Source organism: Lissotriton vulgaris, chromosome 7 (genome assembly GCF_964263255.1).
Source record: "Lissotriton vulgaris chromosome 7, aLisVul1.2, whole genome shotgun sequence".
In the NCBI taxonomy this organism is placed as follows: Eukaryota; Metazoa; Chordata; class Amphibia; order Caudata; family Salamandridae; genus Lissotriton; species Lissotriton vulgaris.
Window position 1 is genome coordinate 432,035,573 of NC_141695.1, and position 19,796 is coordinate 432,055,368.

General features: G+C 42.3%; 1 protein-coding gene across 1 annotated transcript in view; it reads left to right on the top strand.

Annotated features, from left to right (window-relative positions):
* Window positions 1–18,849, top strand: part of SHISA7 (shisa family member 7) — a 127,818-nt gene extending 108,969 nt beyond the window's left edge. The window contains exons 3-5 of the mRNA XM_086930418.1: window positions 10,660–10,722; window positions 11,927–12,082; window positions 16,253–18,849. Of these exons, the coding sequence (XP_086786544.1) occupies window positions 10,660–10,722; window positions 11,927–12,082; window positions 16,253–16,839 (806 nt within the window). The 3' untranslated portion in view covers window positions 16,840–18,849. The remainder of the gene's footprint in view (window positions 1–10,659; window positions 10,723–11,926; window positions 12,083–16,252) is intronic.
* Window positions 18,850–19,796: the final 947 nt, after the last annotated feature.

The window sequence follows — 19,796 nt, forward strand, 5'->3', positions numbered from 1 at the left end:
ACGACAAGGCCAGCTCGTCACGTAACGCGGTAATTTCGAATTTGCCGCGCACAGCGGGAAAAGCCGCCGCAGCGATGCGGTTAAATGCCATTCCACGCAAATATGCAAATTCTTACATAGCGATTTTTGCATTTGGTATCATGAATACCAAATGCAAAAATCGCACTCGCTAAGGGCCAGATTCTGAGAATCTGGCCCTTTGCGAGTGCAATTTACCTACATGAATCAGGCTGATGAATCCCAAATGCAAAAATCGCACTCGCAAAGGGCCAGATTCTCAGAATCTGGCCCTTTGCGAGCGCAATTCAGCTTGATGAATCAGGCTGCAAGTGCCCGTGGAATTAATTGACACTCTCTTTGATACTCTGTGAGAGGTGCCGCCTGTCCGACCTCAGAAGACTGAAGACCGAGCAGGAACAGTTTAAAAGGAAGAGACAGACACGGTGAAGCGACAGCAAACCTGAGGCGGAGATCCGAGAGGCTAGGAGGTAGAGGTCGGCAGGTCTCGACAACAGACAGAAAGGAGACAGCTGCGTACACCCGTCTGCACGCAGTGCATTGCCACCTCGGGCTGCTAGGGAGTGCAGCGAACAAGAGTAGCCATCGAGAGGCCGGAAGGAAGCTGGCCCTGCTGAAATGAACTGTGGCTGACTGTCTGAGGCTAAATCAGCCCACATTGAGCGGGCGAACGGGACAGCAAGCCACTAGATGCACAAGGAACGATGGAGTCTGTTCTCTCTCCGCTCGTGCGAAGCACCAGCGACACCTTGTGGTTTCAGCCTGCAACAACAGACCTAGAGCCGTCTTGGATTGGACGAATTCAATGTCAGCAATACGAGACAATTATAATTTTCATTAGCGCCTTATTTATAACGCACAATCTGCATTATCGTTAGATGTTATCTGAGCCAAAAGGGCGTTTGACCTCACTTCCTCTACAAAAATTGTTTTTGTGAAGTGACGTCATTAGCTTTGGCTTGTGGCAGCCACTGCTGGAAATGGAAACTATTTAATCCCAAACCGGAGGAGGGCTACGTGGACCCAAGAAGCAACTTCATAATTCAATTAGAGTCGGCCTTTTCAAGTCAATAGCGAGTAGGTATGCATTTTTTTGTACAAAGAATGACCCAATAGAAATTGATAGAAAAAATATGTTTGCTATGCTGGTCTGGCTTAAACCCCTTTTGAATTTTAAGCCACTTTAAGGGCTCAAGGCGCCTGTCGTGGACGTCTGTCATACAATCCAACCTTTCATAACAGGAAAGTCGGAGATTTTGAAAATTGCGGGTAATGTATTTTCCCCATTGATTTCTATTAAAGCGGAAGCATTTTCAGGAGTCTCCCGCTAGAATCGAGTTTGCTGGCATGTTTACAATGTGTATCCAGAAAGGTAGGGAAATAATGCTGGTGACATAGCTCAGGTGGTTAATGTACTCACTACAAAAGTCATCGTTTAATCAAAGGTTTGAATGACCGTATGAATGCTCTTGCTGTAGAGCAGGTTGCACGTCAGTATTCTAGGCAAGTAAGCTCAGTTGGTTAAAGTGTTTGATGTAGATATTCTTGCGTACAATGCATGTCACAAATTGCAATTCTAGTATAAGAACCAGTAGCAGCTCCTCCGCTAAGGTGAAGCGTTGTCCCACTGCTTTGCAGCAGTGAAATAAAGGAAACTTAAAATGATAATAACTCGATGTTATTATTATTTACATGTTCCTGCTGCAGCAGCTTTGCTGGCAGGGCTGGGCTGCTCACACAGGAGCAGGGGGAGGAGTGGTTTGCCCACTCCAAGTACGCATGAATGTTTGGCTGGCCATCCTGGGCCATCTTGGAGAGTAGATACTTCATCCTTTTTACCCGGTGAACAAAGACATTTGTAGATTGCGCCAGTTTGTTGGTGTGTGGTACTAAAATAAGTAATGTGCCAATCAAGAACCCTAGCCATTTCACAGGTTTGGAGAGTGATGGTGCAAACCCATTCACTTGCAGTTCTGCAATTATGTTTGGGTCCAAGTTATAGGAGATGCGGAGCACCCCTGATGCCCTCTGCCCACCCCTAGCACAGCGACAACTTAGACATGTGGGAGCTAGCATTCTCCTTCGGCCTTTCTTCACTCTGTCTTCTATTGTGGCCAGTGGTGCTATCTTGTTATGATGCACTACACTGGCAGGGAGATGGGGGTCGCAGGAAGTGCCACAGATTCAAGGTGTGGTTTAGGCACATCTGTCAGATCCAGCTGGATGCCATTCTGTGCCAGTGTTGGTGGCAGTGTTAAGGAAGTGAGGGGGAAAACGGGCAAGGGTCTTAAAAGAAATGTGTTTAACAAAGTTTAGCCATGTGGAGGGACAGTGGCATAGACAGATCGAAAGACCGGTCATGCTCTGTGAGTTTGCCTGCCTGATGTCTGTTTAAAAAGTGAACAGTGGATAGAGGGAGAGTGAATGGAATACGGATGGTAAAATTATGAGGCATATTTAAAAGGGGATATCGCCACCAAAACATCACTTGTTGTGACGTTCTGGTGGAGAAATACCTTCGCCTTATTTACAAGGTGGCGTTGAAGACGCTTTATGTGGCTTAAAGCCTCCTTGTAAATATGGCTCTTTTCCCACTTCACTTATCGTGAAAGGGTCATGGAAAGGGTGTTGCAGTGGGGGTTTTGCCACTACAACTATTGTTTTTTGACGTTGCCCCATATTTACAAGCATGGGGCAGCGCCAAAAACTAAGGCCAGTTTCAACCTGGTCGTAGGAGAAATTATACATTTCACCTCACATTTGCTCTTTCTATTTGTGCTGCATTCTGCACCTATTACCGCAGGCAAGTAGTGGACTGCTGTCCAAACATTTACTACTGTCAGTATTCCACATTTACTACCCGTCAGTTACTGAATTATACTACCACAACTTCAAAACAGTTGTAAAAATATCTTTCACAATTTGTAGCATTTATTAGGGTGCAAAACGTCTCAAAATGTTTAGTAAATAATTAAAATTAGTATACCTTTATTTTATTTTTGGTTATGGTTAGCAACTGTAAATAATTGAAAATATAATTTAATTAAAATACATTTATTTAATAATAGCTCACCATCGGGGTTAGGGATTAGAGTAACATTTATAATTGATTTAAGTTGCCATTGGGGAAATGTTTATGTCATGCAATATAAATTAATATTATTAAAATTACCTTTTATAGTATTTCAATTTAATTAGTTATAGGATGTGTTAGTGTTTTATTTGGGTAATTTTGTGTCACTATATTTAAATAGATAAAAATAGGGGGTGATTTGAGTCTGTATTAATTAATTAACTCTTTATATAGTTACAATTTTAATGTAATTCAATGTATTGTAAAGGTAAAAATCAGTATTTATGTAATCTAATCAGATGAAAAATAAGGTTAAGAAAATCATTGTAACATGGTCAGGTTTAGGGTCACGGCTAGGGGATAAAGTGAAGGAAAAATGAAGTAAATTAGTCATAGATAGTATGGATAGATGAGAGAAGTTAACATAGAATGAAGTAAAGGTGGGGAAGTAAAGGCAGTAGAATTGTTATGATATGCTGATTTGTAGAGTACAACTTACCACCCATGAGCGTATCCAGGTGCTGGAGAAGGAGTGTAGGCCGAGCGGGGCTCCTAGTTGAACAGCCAGGTCTTCAGTTTCTTGCAAAAGTCAAGTAGAGAGGGGGAGGTTCTGACGTGATGGAGAATGTTATTCCAGGTCTTGGTGGCAATGCAGGAGAAGGATTGACCTCCTGTTTTGCCTCTGCGAATGAGGGATGTATGCAACCTCCTGTTTTGCCTCTGCGAATGAGGGATGTATGCTAAGGAGAGAGAGGCTGAGCCTAGTTGTCTGGTTGGATGGTAAAAGTGAAGGCAGTGGTTGATGTAGGCAGTTCCGGTGTTGTAGAGCCTATGTAAGCGTGAATAAGTAGCTTGAACTGTCAGTGTTTTGGAATTGGTAGCAGTGTAATTGTCTGAGGTGGGGAGTAATTTGTGCTTCAGATTATGTTTAGGACGAGTCTGGCGGCGGCTTTGTAGGTGGTCTGGAGTCTTGGGTGAGTTGGTTGGAGATGCCGGCATAGAATGTGTGCTGCCATAGTCCAGTCTGCATGAGTGCGTGGGTGACTGTGCGGCTCGTGTTGGTTGGCAACCACTTGAAGATCTTGAGGAGCATTCTTAGTATGAGGAAGCAGGAAGATGTTACAGCGTTCACCTGTTTGGTAATCATCAGTTTGTCTTCAAGGATGATTCTGAGGTTTCTGGCATGATCTGTGGTGTGGCTAGCCAGAGTAGGAGTCCCATAGATAGCTCTTGCTCATGAAGACCAGGACTTCCATTTTGCCTGTGTTGATTTTTAGGCAGTACTCTTTCATCCAGTTCGTAACGTTTGTCATGCAGGTTGTGAAGTTTGTCCTCATGGTGTTGTTATAGTCTGTGAGGGAGAGAATGAGCAGAGTGTTGCCAATGTTGGAGACAGTGTTGATTCTGTGAGATCTTAGGACACAGGCGAGAGGTGTCATATATATATAGAAAAGGGTTGGGCTTAGGGAAGATCCTTGGGGGACTCCACAGGCGAGGTTCTTGGGTTCGGAGGTATACGGGAGGAATCTGACTCCCTGAGTTCTATCGTCGAGGAAGAAGGCGATCCATCTCAGGGTGGCTTCTAGTAATCCGGATTTGTGAAGTCTTGAGAGGAGGGTCCTGTGAGATATGGTATTGAAAGATGGAAAGGAGTCGAGGAGGATGACAGCAGCAGTTTCCCCTGTGTCCATGATGGTCTGGATGTGGTTGGTTGCTGTGATAAGGGAGTTTCCGAGCAGCGGAATTCTGACTGAGGGATGTCGAGGAGGTGGTAATGGTCTAGATGGTTGAAGAGTTGCCTGTTGATCACTTTCTCCATGACTCTGGAAGGAAAGAGAAGAGAAGGGTAGGAGCGAGCTAGGTGGGTAGTTACTGAGTTCTTGTGCGTCTGCTGAGGGTTTTTCCAGGAGTGCTTTTACCTCAGCATGTTTCCAGTTGCCTGAAATGTTGCGCTGTGGACGGAGGTGTTGATAAGGGTGGTGAGGTAAGCACTGAACAAAGTTCCTCCTAAGTTGTAGATACAGTGTAAGCAGGTGTCGGTGGGGGCTCCAGAGTTGATAGTTTTCATAATTTCATCAGTGACTTCTGCAGTGAGAGGATCCCAGTCTGTTAGTTGATGATTGTTCTTGGTGGTAGTGGGCAGTATTCCAAGGGGGACTGCTGAACTGTGTTGGGGTTCTAAGTTACTGTATATCTTGAGTATTTTGTTGTGAAAAAAGTCTGAGAGATTGTTGCCAATGTCCTGTTATGGTGGCTGCTGAGGGGTTGGAATATTTTCTGAAGATGTTGAGGAGTTCCTTGTAGTTATTGGAACTGGTTTCCAGTTCAGTACAAGCATAGTGCAGATTCTTATAACATACTTCCTATCTATCTTATAAGTTATACTAATCATGGATGTGAGTTGGGAAAGACACTGAGGAAGATTTTCACAGAATGCTAGCAGCATAGGAATAGGCTATATAGAACAGCCAGAATGGGATTTCGAAGTCCTGGAGCAGAGGCACAAAAGTCCTGCTTTGAGTCTTTAATGTATTTAAGGGCTCCATAGGAGTAAAGCCTTTCCTCAGGTAATAGGCCCATAGGGTTTTTGTGATAACGAGCTGTGTAGGCAGTGCAACGGTGCAACCGGTAATGCATTTTTGATATGATTGAGGGCAAATAAAATTGGAGAAAGGCTGCTGGATAGAAATTGAATAATGAGCCCCACTTATACAGACACGAAAATGCTCCATAAGGAATAATTTGATATAACCTTGTAAAATGATCCGCAACATACCCTGATGCACACCATATTTCAGGGAGGGTTGGTGCCTGTGCAAGCAAATACCAAGTTTGACAGACCCTGATTGCAACTCACATTTTGTCCACCAGAGGGGTATGAGTACAGCATCTATAGACCTAGGCAAAACTTCATTTACCCTGGTGTAATTTTCTGGCATTTCATATCTCGATCTCTGACACAAAATGCCTTAAATTATGCTATTATGCTAGAATGTGTAATTGATCATTAATTTGTACAGAAATCCTACCACAGAATCATTGGAAGAATGTGAACGATTTGAACATGAGTAATGATGTTCCCATCACATGTACTTTTGCAAAGTATTCTGTAGTACTAATTTCTTGCTCGTGCCAAAAAATGGTAGCATTTCATGCTCAAATTGCTAAAGGAAGAATTTCGTGCTAAAAATAGTGCAAAACGCCAAAGTCGGATCATTTTTGGGGCATTTCAGCAAAAATGCAAATTTCACCCGGGCCTCATATCGACCTGTTGGAATAGTACGCACTATGAACCCTCTCAAGGTCGGTTTTAACAACCCCGAATCAGGTTTTTCAGATGGAAAAAGAAAGAAATGGCATTTGATTAGCTGAGGCCCTCCGAGCGAGGATCTACTGAAGGTAGTGAGTTTTTTTAACAGAAAAGAGACCAGGTTCAGGGAAAAAAGAGTATTCATCAGACACAAGCATCTTAAATGCTTTTTTGTGACTTAGTGCTGCACTAAACTTACACAAAGAATTGCACTATCACTTTAGTCCAGTGCTCCTTGCATGAATGATGTGACTGTGTGCCCTCAATGAAGTTTACACATTTCATAGTCCATTCTTGCCTTCGGCTTTCATTATCCCTACACCCTTCCCCAGTGACCTAACAATTTTACCTTTAGAGTGCCCTGTCAGCGTTACTCTCCATGTTTACTTCAACTTACATTCCCTTAGAATAATTGTTTTTTCCAGTTTTTGTGTTTCTGTAGTGTTTTTCATACAATCTGCGACTCATATATTATGTAGATTGTAACCCGAGTTGCCTCTAGGTATCTAGGGGAGTTGAGGTTGCTGATGGGTGTTTATGATGGGGCCTGATAGCGAGCTCTAGAGTAGTGACGCTGAAGGCAGTGCGAGTTTCTCCCAGTTGATCACAAAGGCTTCTAATCCTTGGCCTCTCAGCGCAGTGTGAAGAGTGATTGATGGGTGTATATGTATCAATGGTAATTATCACTTAAAGTGAAGTTGTATGAAGGACGTGCAGACTGCTCTTGAAACAGTGGCACACCAAAGAAGAAGAAATGGTTGTGTTTACTGGTGAGGAAAGTGTGTGTGTGAAAGAGTTTGTGTTGTGTGTGTTTGCATGTGTGTGTGTGTGAGGGGGCATGGTGAGGGGGAAGTGATGTAAGAAAGTAAATGCAGAATGAAAAGACAGAGGTGAAGAGGAAGTAGATGACCTGAGAGATATGAAGATGGAGAATGTCAGAGTAATGTGAGGAGTTAAAGGATGTAAGTGACTAACACAGTGAGAGACAGAAGAGTAAAGTGGTCTGGAAGGGGACTCTGAAGACCAGTCATTCCACCTACTTTAGTAATGTTCAGTTCACAGCATTATATTTTCAGAATTGAAATATTTTCAGTTATAATTATTCCCCCAAAAAATATTGTTGTTACTCATTTACCTAATATTGTTAACAGGCATTGGCAAAGTCAAAAGTGCTGGCCTATTTTAGGTATCTGTTCATTGATGTGTGATATGTCTAGATGCAATAACAGAAAACCTACAGAGAGGTGCTGGTCAGATGGCATGCTGTGTGAAGCACAGGATTTTAGTTCACGTTTTAAGCCACACCCTTAATTGAACAGTCCACTCCACTTGGAAAGGATTTCTAGTCATGATTCTTTGGCCCCACTCCTCTTGGGGGACCCTCCCATCTTTCCCATCCCACTGAAAGCATTTAAAGCCTCCACCCACCCTGCCTAGATCTACTCTGCCTGTCCATCTGTCAGTAATTCTGATCAGACTGGGAGACTAAGAAGGAGGCTGGAACACCAGGGTATAGGCGGGGAGATACACTGGACCTCTTAGCTCATTAGGTCGCATTTCCATTCCTCTCCGGGGCATTACACTATTATTAAATTAAAAATGTATGAAACACTTCCCACAAAATGAATTGCCCCCTGAAACTTTAATGAATGTGATATTAACCAGCCAATGCCGTTATCTTCACCGTCCCATAATAATCCCTGTTTCCCTATCACTGATTTATTATTATTGTGGAGGAGGGTGGGAGGGGGTATGAGAGAGAGGTTGCTAACTCAGGAAATTTCAGGAGGGGTACATAATATGAATCCCACATTTTGGGGGAGTAACATGCAGAAATTAGATTTAGATGTGTTCCCCAGTATTTCACGTTTCTTTAATATCAGTGTTTATACTTCATAGGGCAGTTACCTCCATCTTTTCACATTGTTGTAAATGTTACATCAAAAGTCAATGCATAGCATGTGTCTACAAAGGGAGTTGTTATTTTGCATACAGGTAAACTATAAAATGTTTTTGGTAGTGAGATGGGTGGAGTTTAGGGGTGAAGAGGGGATTTATTAGGGTTCCAGGATGGGTAGTATTTGCGGGTGGAGAGGAGTTTGTATGGATCACAAATGGGTGGTGGTTAAGGGTTGAGAGGGATTTCAGGATTCGAAAATGGACGGTGTTTAGAGAAGGAGTATGTGGTGTCTTGGGTGGAGAGGGGGCTTTTAGGGTGGAGACGGGGGTTTTAGTGTTCAGAGGTGGGTGGTGTTTAGGGGTGGAGAAAGGTCTTTAGGGTTCATGGAAGGGTGGGGTTTAGGGGTGATGAGGGTTTTTAAGTTTCCGGAATAGTGGCATTTATGGGTGGAGGGGAGTTTTAGAGTTCAGTGGTGGGTGATGTTTAGTTTAGTAGTTGTGAGAAGTTTTTAGGGTTCAGGAATGGTGGCATTTAAGGATGGAGAGGAGTTTTACAGTTCACCAATAGATGATATTTACGGTAGGGGTGGAGACGGTGTTTTAGTGTTCAGGTATTGTGATGTGTAGGGGTAGAGATGTTTTTTTAGGGTTCAGGGATGAGTGGTATTTAGGGTAGGGTTGGTGAGAGGTTTTTAGTTTTGAGGGATGTGTGGTGTTTTGGGCCGAAGATGGGTTTTTAGGCTCCTGCGATGGGTGGTGTTTAGGGGTGGGATTTCATTTTTAATGGTTTTAGTAGTGAGATGAGTGGAGTTTAGGGGTGGAGAGGGGCTTTATTAGGGTTCCAGGATGGGTAGTATTTAGGGGTGGAGAGGAGTTTTTATGGATCACAAATGGGTGGTTGTTAAGGGTTGAGAGGGGTTTTAGGATTTAAAAATGGATGGTGTTTAGAGAAGGAGTGGGTGGTGTCTTGGGTGGAGAGGGGGCTTTTAGGGTGGCGAGGGGGGTTTTAGGGTTCAGAGGTGGGTGGTGTTTAGAGGTGGGGAAAGGTTTTTAGGATTCATGGATGGGTGGGGTTTAGGGTAGATGAGGGTTTTTAAGGTTCAGGGATGGTGGCATTTATGGGTGGAGGGGAGTTTTAGAGTTCAGTGGTGGGTGATGTTTAGGCTAGTGGTTGTGAGAGGTTTTTACAGTTCAGGGATGGTGGCATTTAAGGATGGAGAGGAGTTTTACAGTTCACCGATAGAGGATGTTTATGGTAGGGGTGGAGAGGGTTTTTTAGTGTTCATATATTGTGATGTTTAGGGGTAGAGAGGGTTTTTAGGTTTCAGGGATTAGTGGTATTTAGGGTAGGGTTGGTGAGAGGTTTTTAGTTTTGAGGGATGTGTGGTGTTTTGGGACGAAGGTGGGTTTTTAGGGTCCTGGGATGGGTGGTGTTTAGGGGTGGGATTTTTTTAGGATTTTAGGTTGGGTGGTGTTTAGAGGTGGATTTGTTTATGGTGAAGGATGGTTGGAAGTTAGGGGTGGATACTTTTTTTTAAATGTCGAATGGTGTTGTAGAACTTATTGACGTATGTATTTGTAAGTGCTCCAACAAAAACATTTTTTTACATAGATTTTGTAATACGTGAAGTCGAATATTTAATTGAATGTAATGGCTTGCTTTGTACTGCCAATTACATAGGATGCACTACTGCACAATGCAGAGACTAGTGTGGAAAAAACACACTTAGTAAAATACGCAAAGTGAAGTATCCTGATGTAACAACTGATAATTATCTAGGGGCCATGCCTGTCTGGGTGCCAAACCAAGGAGCTACGGTGTTTCCTCAACATTTATAATCCGGATGTGGCTGGTAACTCCTTTTACTGGCTCCTTCGGAATTATCAAGTCACTCATATGAAGGCCTCAGTTGTGCTACTTGCAAAGGGTGTGAGAAGATGCAGCATGCCAGGTGTTGAACCTATGGCCTACAGGTAAGACATATGTGCAGCAGTGTCACCAGCAAAAAAGAATCTTCATATATTTAGACATTTGAATGAGTACATAAGGGTATATAGGGCACAGCTATTCCCTTTACTGTCAGCTTGCCTGAGTAGTGCTGTGGTTCAGCATGGTTGACCAAAGTCTGACAACTCAATCAATTGTTGTTTTGTAACAAAGCGTGAACGCCACCGATAAAGGTTCTTTCTACAGAAGACATCAGGGGGGAGCTGTGCCTTTTACCCCAGTGGACTGGAAAATAATGTGACTGTGTTTGCTGAAATCGAAAATCCATGCTGGGATAAATGAAAAAGACCAACAGCCCCTCTGCAGCTCGCTGAGGCACTCACCCTGACACAATGCCTTTCTCTTTTTCAGATAACATGCATCATAATTTTATTCATCTTACAGTCAACAGTCCCAAGCACTCGGCCACACTCGGTAAGTAATGGCTCCAATAAAATTCATAATGATATTTTCACGCCAGGGTAAACCTGACTCATTGCGTCCACCCTCCCTGACCTCTGCTGATTTACTTCAGCGTTGACGCGGAGCTCTCTTCTCCTCCACCCTCCCTCTCTGTGTCCACCAATGGGTGTCTATCGGCCCTAGCTCTTGCAGTAAGCTTTGGGTGATGAGGGCTCCCTCTGTGATGCCTGCGCTGGGGTTGCACATCTTTCATCCTTGTCAAATGTCAATGCTCGCCCACCTTGAATGACGTCAACTCTGACGCCTTGAAGCCGCGCTTGGCCTGCTAATGCACCCCAATCCTGTTCCGCAGTAGCGACTGTGACAGATGCATGAGCACCTGTGCATGACTGCTGATGCATACCTGAGTACTCTCCGAGTCCAGACTTTTAATCAGTTTCCTGGAGAAACCTAATGGTCTTTCAATTCAAAATAGGCTCTCAGGTTTCCGATTTCCATATTGCTTTCTCTGACTCTTTGATCTGTCTGTTAATCACTTCCCTGTTTATTATTTCTCTATATGTTACTCAATATGTCTTTTTTCTTCATTATCAAATTTTCACTCCTTGCAATACCTGTAAATTTCTCAAAATTAATCTTTAATAACCTTCACGTTATATCTTTGCTTGTTTGACCTTCCCTACCTCTACTCACTCAGATCCCATTTCTCTACTTTATTCCCCATTTTTCTTCCAGACCCATTCCTCCTCTTTATCTGGGTTTCAGTCATTGTCACTCTTCTCTTTGTTCCATCCTAATATTTCCCCGCTTTCTCTTTTTCCTCCTATCAACGACTATCAACATTTTCTGACCTCTAGTTTTTCTGTAACCATTCATTTTTTAATAATTTTGCTTCATACTTTGGATGTCTTCCCCACACTCTGTTTTTGGTCTCTTTTTGGTAACATCTTCTGCCTTCCCATCCTTACCGTCTTCAATTCTATACTCTTGTCACCATTCAATTTTCTATTCAGATACTCTCTACTTACGCTTTGCTCTCCTCTTTTTTATGATTTTTCCTTCTATCAATTACATTTCTTTCTTCTCCATTATGCATGAACATTCCCCTATTGCTAAAACCAATTTTCATGTGACTGCACCCCTAGCATTATTCCGTGCAACTACTCTCTCTGCCTCTCTTCTTTGTGGCTTATCTCTTCTGCCTCTTCCTGTCTAGACTGTCGAATGAACAATGCCCAGCTTCCAAATTCCTCCACCAAGTACAACACTATGTCCTTCTCTCGCTCCTTCCACAACCTCTCTCATCTTCCGCCTTCTTATGAAACTGCCATGAAGTCTGATCTCAGCAGATACTCCTCGCTCAAGAGACTTGGTAAGTCATTTTCCGTATGTTTCACTTCCTTGTGAGTTAATAAATGGCAATATATTTTATGTTCTGAACAAAATTACTCTCGCAAGAATATTTTAGGTTGAATTTTTGCAAGCATCAGGCATCGTTTTTTAGAATGGAAAACTGTGTGCAACGTTTAATAGAAATTAATATTGCATACATATTCTCTTCCATGTGGAGTCCCACAGGGCTCCTCCATCAGTCCCACCCTTTTTACCATTTTCGTGACCGACCAGGCACGACCGATCAAATCGGCTGGCTTAGGTCTTACATCTTACGCAGACAATACTCAAATTGTTTTTGCTGTCAATAAAGACGGAGACAGGGTCCTGTCTAATTTTCATGATGGTATGGTGGCAGTGAGTACCTGGATGGCCAATCACTGCCTTCAATTAAATTCCCCAAAGACCGAGAGGATTGTGTTTGGAAATCTATCTCTGGCATGGTCCTCTCGTTGGTGGCTAGACAATCTCGGACAGCCTTCTGTCCCAGTTGACAAGGCATAAAATCTTGGGGTCATTCTAAATGACAAGCTTTCTAATAACTACCATGCTAACTCAGTAGTCAGCTCATCTTTTTTACATTCTCAGAATGGACAAAAAACGGTTCCCGTTAATCCCTATGGAAGCTAGGAAAACGATCTTATTGGCCTTGGTTCTGTCTAAGGTAGACTATTGTAATGGTCTCCTGATTAACGCTCAGCAATCAATCCTGAACAAACTGCAGCTAGTTCAAAATGCTACTGCTAGACTACTGTCTGGCACACCGAAATGTAATTCTGTATCTGAGGTAATCAGACAACGGCACTGGCTGCCTATCAGAAAGAGAAAAAAATGTAAGGCACTGTGCATTGCCTATAAAGCCACACATAACATAGGACCAGAATTCTTGAAAAAATTGTTAACACTTTACACCCCGAATAGATCATTGCGCTCAGTCGGCGCAAATCAATCACTTGTCCCCAGAACCTATAGATCCAACTGGGGTGACAGAAGCTTTGTGGTGGCTACTGCTAAGCTTTGGAATTCTCTTCCATGTCAGATTAAAGATTTGCCTTCACTTTTCATGTTTAGGAAAAAATGTAAAACTTGGCTTTTTAATAACTAGGGGGCATATTACCAAGCAATAGCGATAATTATCGCTATTGCATGGTTAGAGACAAAAATTTACCGCTGAGCTGCGGCGATTTTTACCACAAATAAACCTTGGTATTACCAAGGTTTATCGCAAATGCGATAAAAATCGCCGCAATGCATGAATATCGCTGAAAAGTCAGCGATATTCATGCATTACCGAGCTAATGCTCTTAGCCATGTTATCCACCTCCCATTGGATAACATGGCTAAGAACTGCTCAGGGCAGGTGTTAGCTTTTGGAAATATTCGCGCTTAGCGCGAATATCTCCAAAAGTTGGTAATAGGAGATAGCGATGTTAGCGACTGTTTTCAGTCACTAACATCTTGGCACGCCCACTTTGCATGTCATTAGTGATAAATATCACTGACATGGAAAGTGGGGCCCAAGATGGTCGCTATCTCCTACTAGCTGTCGCTAACTGGTGTTAGCGACAGCTAGGTAATAGGGAGATAATTTTATCTCCGCTTTCTTGGCTTTTAAAGCCAAAAAAGCGGAGATAAACCCCCTTGATAATATGCCCCTAGGTCTTTTTATATTGCATTCTTTCATCTTGTTCTGTTTCAGGAGTAGATAGTGCCGAGACACCTTTGTTGGTATTTGTGCGCTCTATAAATAGATATAACATAACATATCATTTATTGTAATTACTGCTTAGCACCAGTAAAACCAATATGCCTGAGTGATAACTGGTCAGTCCGTGATGAATGTGGGTTCAATCTCTGCTATCGTAGCCCCTTGTCAATGATAGGCTCAAGGTAGCCAGTTGTCATCAGTCTCTGTGAAAGGCCTGTCCGCAACTTTACGCTAATCTTCTCAATATCTCCAAGAAAGTGCTAACTAAACTTAAAGCAGTGTGAAGTCATTCTTGCTGAAGACACTATAGTCATCTTTCCAAAGCGTGGAACAGTCTAGGTAGGCTTGAACTTGAAATGGAAAGGAGAGGTGTTGGTTGATTTCCTACTTTTATCTATTTTTGTGATTTGTTAAAACTATGCTAATAAGCATACTTCAATGACATACACATATAAAAACATTACATTAGCGAAAGCAATCAAATGGAGCAATAACAAATCAGACAAGCTTGTATGAGTAAGAGAAGTATTTCCTGTCAGAAAGTGTTATAAGGTTGGCAATGGGAGAGGAAAAGGCAAGTACTGTAATTAATTAATTGACTGCAGGTGAGGATGAATATGCAGAGAATTTGCTTAGGAGCAGTGCATTGTTGTTTACTGAAAGGAAGGTGTCAGGTGAGCATTGATAAACACATATCTCTTGGGAATTTGGCTGGGCCTATAGAATGCAACTCACCTGCCACACAACCCAGATATATTGTGGCGACTATGTAGGTGGAAGCGAAAAGTCCACATTACTTATGGGTCCATCTGTATGATTTAGATGTAGCAGCCTAAAGGACTATTCAGGTGTTTCAATATACTGGCTATCCATGGGATTTTCCGACATAAGTCTTTTTAATACTTTCTGACAGGTAATACTCCTTTAACCTCATCATTCCTGCTCCCTCCAGTTCCCATGTGAGTTCAAACTGCATTAGCTTTCCCTGTCTAAACAGTTGTTTATTCAGGCTCCCTTCTTTTTTGATATACCGCTGTGTGTAATCGAGGGTACTGGAAAGGTACTGGAAGGGCTTAGCCACCCGGAGAGATATCTGTTTCAAGGAGTTTTTATCCAGACCACCCTCAAGTTCCAAAACATGTGATGTATTTTCATTAGTAACTTTCTGATAGGGGACAAAAGGAACTCCCAGATGTTTTAAGACACAGCAAACCAGGGAGGAAAGGAGTGGGGGTGAGGGTGTAAAGGGGTTAATTGATCACAATCGTATAGAAGTCCTTTCAACAACATCATAAGGGTTTGACCTCAAAAAGTATCTCATATGTGTAAACTTGGGTTGGAGCTAACTCTATTGTCGGAATAACAATGAATTATTAGGTACTCTATTGTAGAATTCTCCTCAACTCCCCTATTGATGGTGCCCTTCGCTTTGGAACAGTAGTCAACCTAGGTCTAGGAAGCAGGGACTCCAGCAGACAGACAGCGACGCCGCTCTACCAGTTACACTCCAAGTGGATTGTCATTAATAAGAGCTGAAGCTAGAACAGATGTGACTAGTCTTAGAAGCTGATAGACTCCTGAATATTAGAAATAGCGTAGATTTGGAGGTCAATGACTCAAAAACGAGGCTAGGAAGATGTGACAAAGAAACCAGAAGAAACCCTGGAAATCAGACATACAGGAAACTTCTTTTATGCACATTCTGTAGGTCTCTGAATTATGATCGGGCTTGCACTCCTCATTTATTCTAAAGATAAAAAGATAACAATATATTCCTTTGTCAACAGCCACCAAAATTATGGTTATTCTCGGAAATACTATAGTCACTGGACCCTTGGTATGACCAATCCCTTATAGAAAAGATGGGGCTTTAAACTGACCTGCACATGAAAACATGTCTTTATTGCAGCCTTTATTTGGATAGTAGTGTCAGAAATATTTTACTATAACGACGGATCAGGAAATGATTGAAGTTACGTTCCATGCTGTCAAGCCAGGAGATAGCCATTAACATTGCCAAAGATTGCCAAAGAGTGGTCCGCACCAGCCCTGAAAAATTCATTTGGCATGCTTACAGTCTGAATAAAGGTTTTTAGCTATTCACTGTATTTACTGCTTCCATTTTTTATTTTTGTTCCCACGGTTCTACCCAGACGCAGTTCATAAAACATAAAAATATTATTGTAGCAGCATTCAGAAAACCAAGCAGAGGCTTGGAGGTGGGGTGGCCAGATACAGTAGACATGACCGGGCCGGGTTATGCGACCATGTATCCGTGTTATGCGTTAATGTTGTATACAAGTCTTGTTGAATCTGGTAAATACATCAAAGCTAGAAAATAAATATATGGATGTAAGGAAAGTCATCGTTAATTTGTATATTTTGGAATGGTTGTGAATGGTCCTCATTGTTTTTTGTTCTTTGTCTATCCCTATTCTGAAGCAGAGAAAGACATGGATGACTTTTATGTGAAGAGGAGACACTTGGCCGAGCTTACACGTGGGACTTTGCCCTTGCACGTCATGAAAATGAACTATGATCGCGATGGCTATTCGGAAAAAAGCCAAACCCCCAGGCGGGTAATGTCACAAGAGCACATCCTTTCAGACAACTATCACCCTGTTCACTATGACTACACCATTCCCCGTGACCGCGTCATCTCCCATGAGCATCTGCTATCCCGTGAGGCTATCCACTCGCAGGAGCACCTATTGTCCCCTGAGCGAATGCACCACCGAGGTGGGCCTCCACCTTTCCACGACCTGCGGCTGGGCCACCAGAAGGCACTTTCCCACACCAATGTCTGCGCCAGCACCCCAGTGCTCGACCGCCACCACATGATCAAGATGAATTCTCATCCCACCTCAAGTTCACCCAAGAGCAACTGGGACATGGGAAACCACACGGCCAACCGGCGACAAGCTTTTGCTGCCAAGCGGCAAAACACCATTGAGCAGCTGCAGTTTATCCCCGGGCACCATCCTAGCCAGCACTTGCGCACCGGGAGCAAAAATGAAGTCACCGTTTGAGCTCGGCCTGAATGGTCGATGAATTTATTTTTTCACCTGAAAAGAGGCCGTTTTTTCTCTTTGTTTTTTTTTTGTTTTTTTCCCCTTGCCTCCCTTATCTACACCCAATCCCTCTCCTTCTTTGTCTCTCCCCCATTGACTTCGCCCGTGGCAGGGGAATGGCGGGAAATATGCTGTATATTTTTTTTTCTAGTTTTTCATGAGCATAGGTAAATTTCTTTTGTTTCTTCAGAACGGCCCAGCTGCCTCGTGCGGCACTTTACGCCGCTTATATATGACGTCAGCAATGGTGTTGCAGCCGACGTCCGAGACAGGCAAAAGTGGAACGAGGGATAGTTAAATCGCAAAAGGGAGCGATGGGGACTTTCAAAACTCCTCGCCCCTGGACAAGAAGTTAGAAATTGTGGAGGCGTGAGCAGAGTTATTGTTAAAAGAAAGTAAAGTCCAGCCTGCAGCACATTGAGGGGCAGGTATTTGGGACGTGATAAAAAATATACACATTTAAAAATAATAATGATGAATTCCAGCACTCAATACATAAAAATACATATGTTTATTTAGAAAAATCATTGGGGTGCACAGAGAAGCCAACCCTCCTTCCTAACCCCTTCTTGTCACTTTATTAATTAGTAAGAGTTTGGCATTGAAAGAAGATTTGCTCGATAAATTGGAGGGACACTGACAATTTCATGTTTATGGGTTTATAGCTATTTTCAGTTTCTCTTGTTTGGTGGGGGGTAAGGGTCTTTTGCGTTTTAGGGTTTTAAAGGAATCTTCACAAGCAAACTCGGAGAAATCAATAGCACTGATTTCCATCAGACTTTCTCTGTTCTTCTCAGTCTAACAATATTAATATGAAAGGTTGTGTGAAGTCCCATAGAATTCAGCACAATGCCTTACTAAAATGATTTAAAAAAATTATGTTCTAAAGTGTAGTTTAGAAAGCCAACGAGAGAAATAATTGTAGTTAGCAAATTCACCCGTCTTAAAGCGTGTGCTGTAGCTGGGGACCCATTATTCGGGAATCTAGGACCAGCGTGGTGGCAGCCATGGCTGTCTTTCTTCCCAACCTCACCTCCAGCATTGCTGCAACTAGGTGAACTAATTGCTTAAGAGGCATTTTTCTAGTGGCAGAGGTCAATAGCCGAGATCTCCCTTGAAGTTTTCTCCTTAAAGTTTTTTTGACCTGGTGGTGGCAGAGGCATTCACAGTGGTCCCGTTAAGGGCAATTTTTCTAATGCAAGGATTTTTGTTGACTTGTTATGTACTCATATGCAATATATTAAATTCTCACAGATCCATTCTCTGATGCCACCAAACAGGTGCACTGTTAGCATATATTTGACTTTTTATGAAAGTCTTCCCTTTCACAATTCGGAAACCCAGCTTTGTACAAATGTGCACATTCCTTAGAAATGTAAATCTACTCCCTGAAAAGTCATATACTCCAAAATGTGTTCAAATGCCATCTGGTGTGTGAAGTTCAAAGACTACTACACCTCGATCGGCACAGGTCACCATTCCAAAACAGAATATGCCCCTGTTGTTGTCATATGTGGTGCGCTCATTCGAGAAAATGGCATTCTGCTTTGGTTTTCTACTTTTATATTACGTCATAAAGCCATAGGCTTTTCTCCTTAAATTCATTTATTCCCTCAGATTAGCAGCAATCTTAAATTCCTTAAGTGAAAAATATGAAACTGTTGCTGGGTTCCGAGAGAAGCTATGGACTTCAGTTGGTGAGGCCCTTCAACAACTTTCTACGTATAGTAGGAGCATTAGCGAAGAGTCATTTTAATAAAATATTTTCTAATAGAATGCAAGTTCCTGAATAGAAAGAGATGACATGACTCAGGTCATACTGACAGGGGACTGTTTTGGGTCTCTTGTTCCGACATGCTTTGGCTTTGAAGAAATCAGAACCATAATTGTCAAAAATTCAGCATGTAATCATGTCCCTAACAGTTTCAGCCAATTAACTGTGCAAGTAATAAAAAATTAACTTTAAAATGGAACGCAATATGTATGGTTGAGTTTCACATCATACAATGACCATCTTGCTCTTTTGGATAATGGATTTCAATTTGCAGGCTTTACTTCAGTGCTAAAATTGTCTTTTCATGAAAAATTCTATACAAGGTTCTTACTGGAGATTGCTGGCTCATGAGCCAGACACAAAGCTCTCCATTGTTCACTGCCCAATTAGACTTACTACCTTTACATCAGGGTCGGAGACAAACTGACCAAAAGGGAAATTAGGAATTAAGACATGTGGTTTCACGATTATTTGCAATCTGAAAAGAAGATTTCACAAATGTACATACATAATAGTAACCTGATATGAGTTTAAAAGTTCTCGTTCAACTCTCTACAATTTTAGTAGCAAAATCCAAAAGATAGATTAATTTGGACCACAATGCTATTTTTGAGAAGTAATACCACCATCAATTAAAGGGAATATAATAAACAACACTTTGCTTTCTCTTTGTACACAACTTACATTGATGGAATGTGAGGGAAGAGCAGGATACTTACGCCCATCAGTCTCTTCATTCTTTCCCCTCTGTTCACACACAGTTGACCGCTAGACACACTGTCACTTGGTGCTTGACTTATGCCCTTTGTGGACATTTGTAAATTCAGAAAATCTCCAAATATGCGATCCAGTAAGCCAAACATTTCCACAGATTGCTTTGTATTGTATAATTAATTCTAGCTTTGTCACCTCAGAGGTATTCTTAAATGATTGACACCTAGTCTTGTTTTCCTTTGGAGTACCCTTGGTCTCTGCATCCATTCCCTCCGCTTAGATTGGACTCTTACATATTCCATTAGCTACTCTCAGAACAGACCAAAAACATACACCTGAAAGACTTCACCAGGCACCATGCTTATCTAAGGGTTTCCTTTATTCTGGGCATGGGTATCATTTAGCCCCTCTGCTTACCAGTTAAATA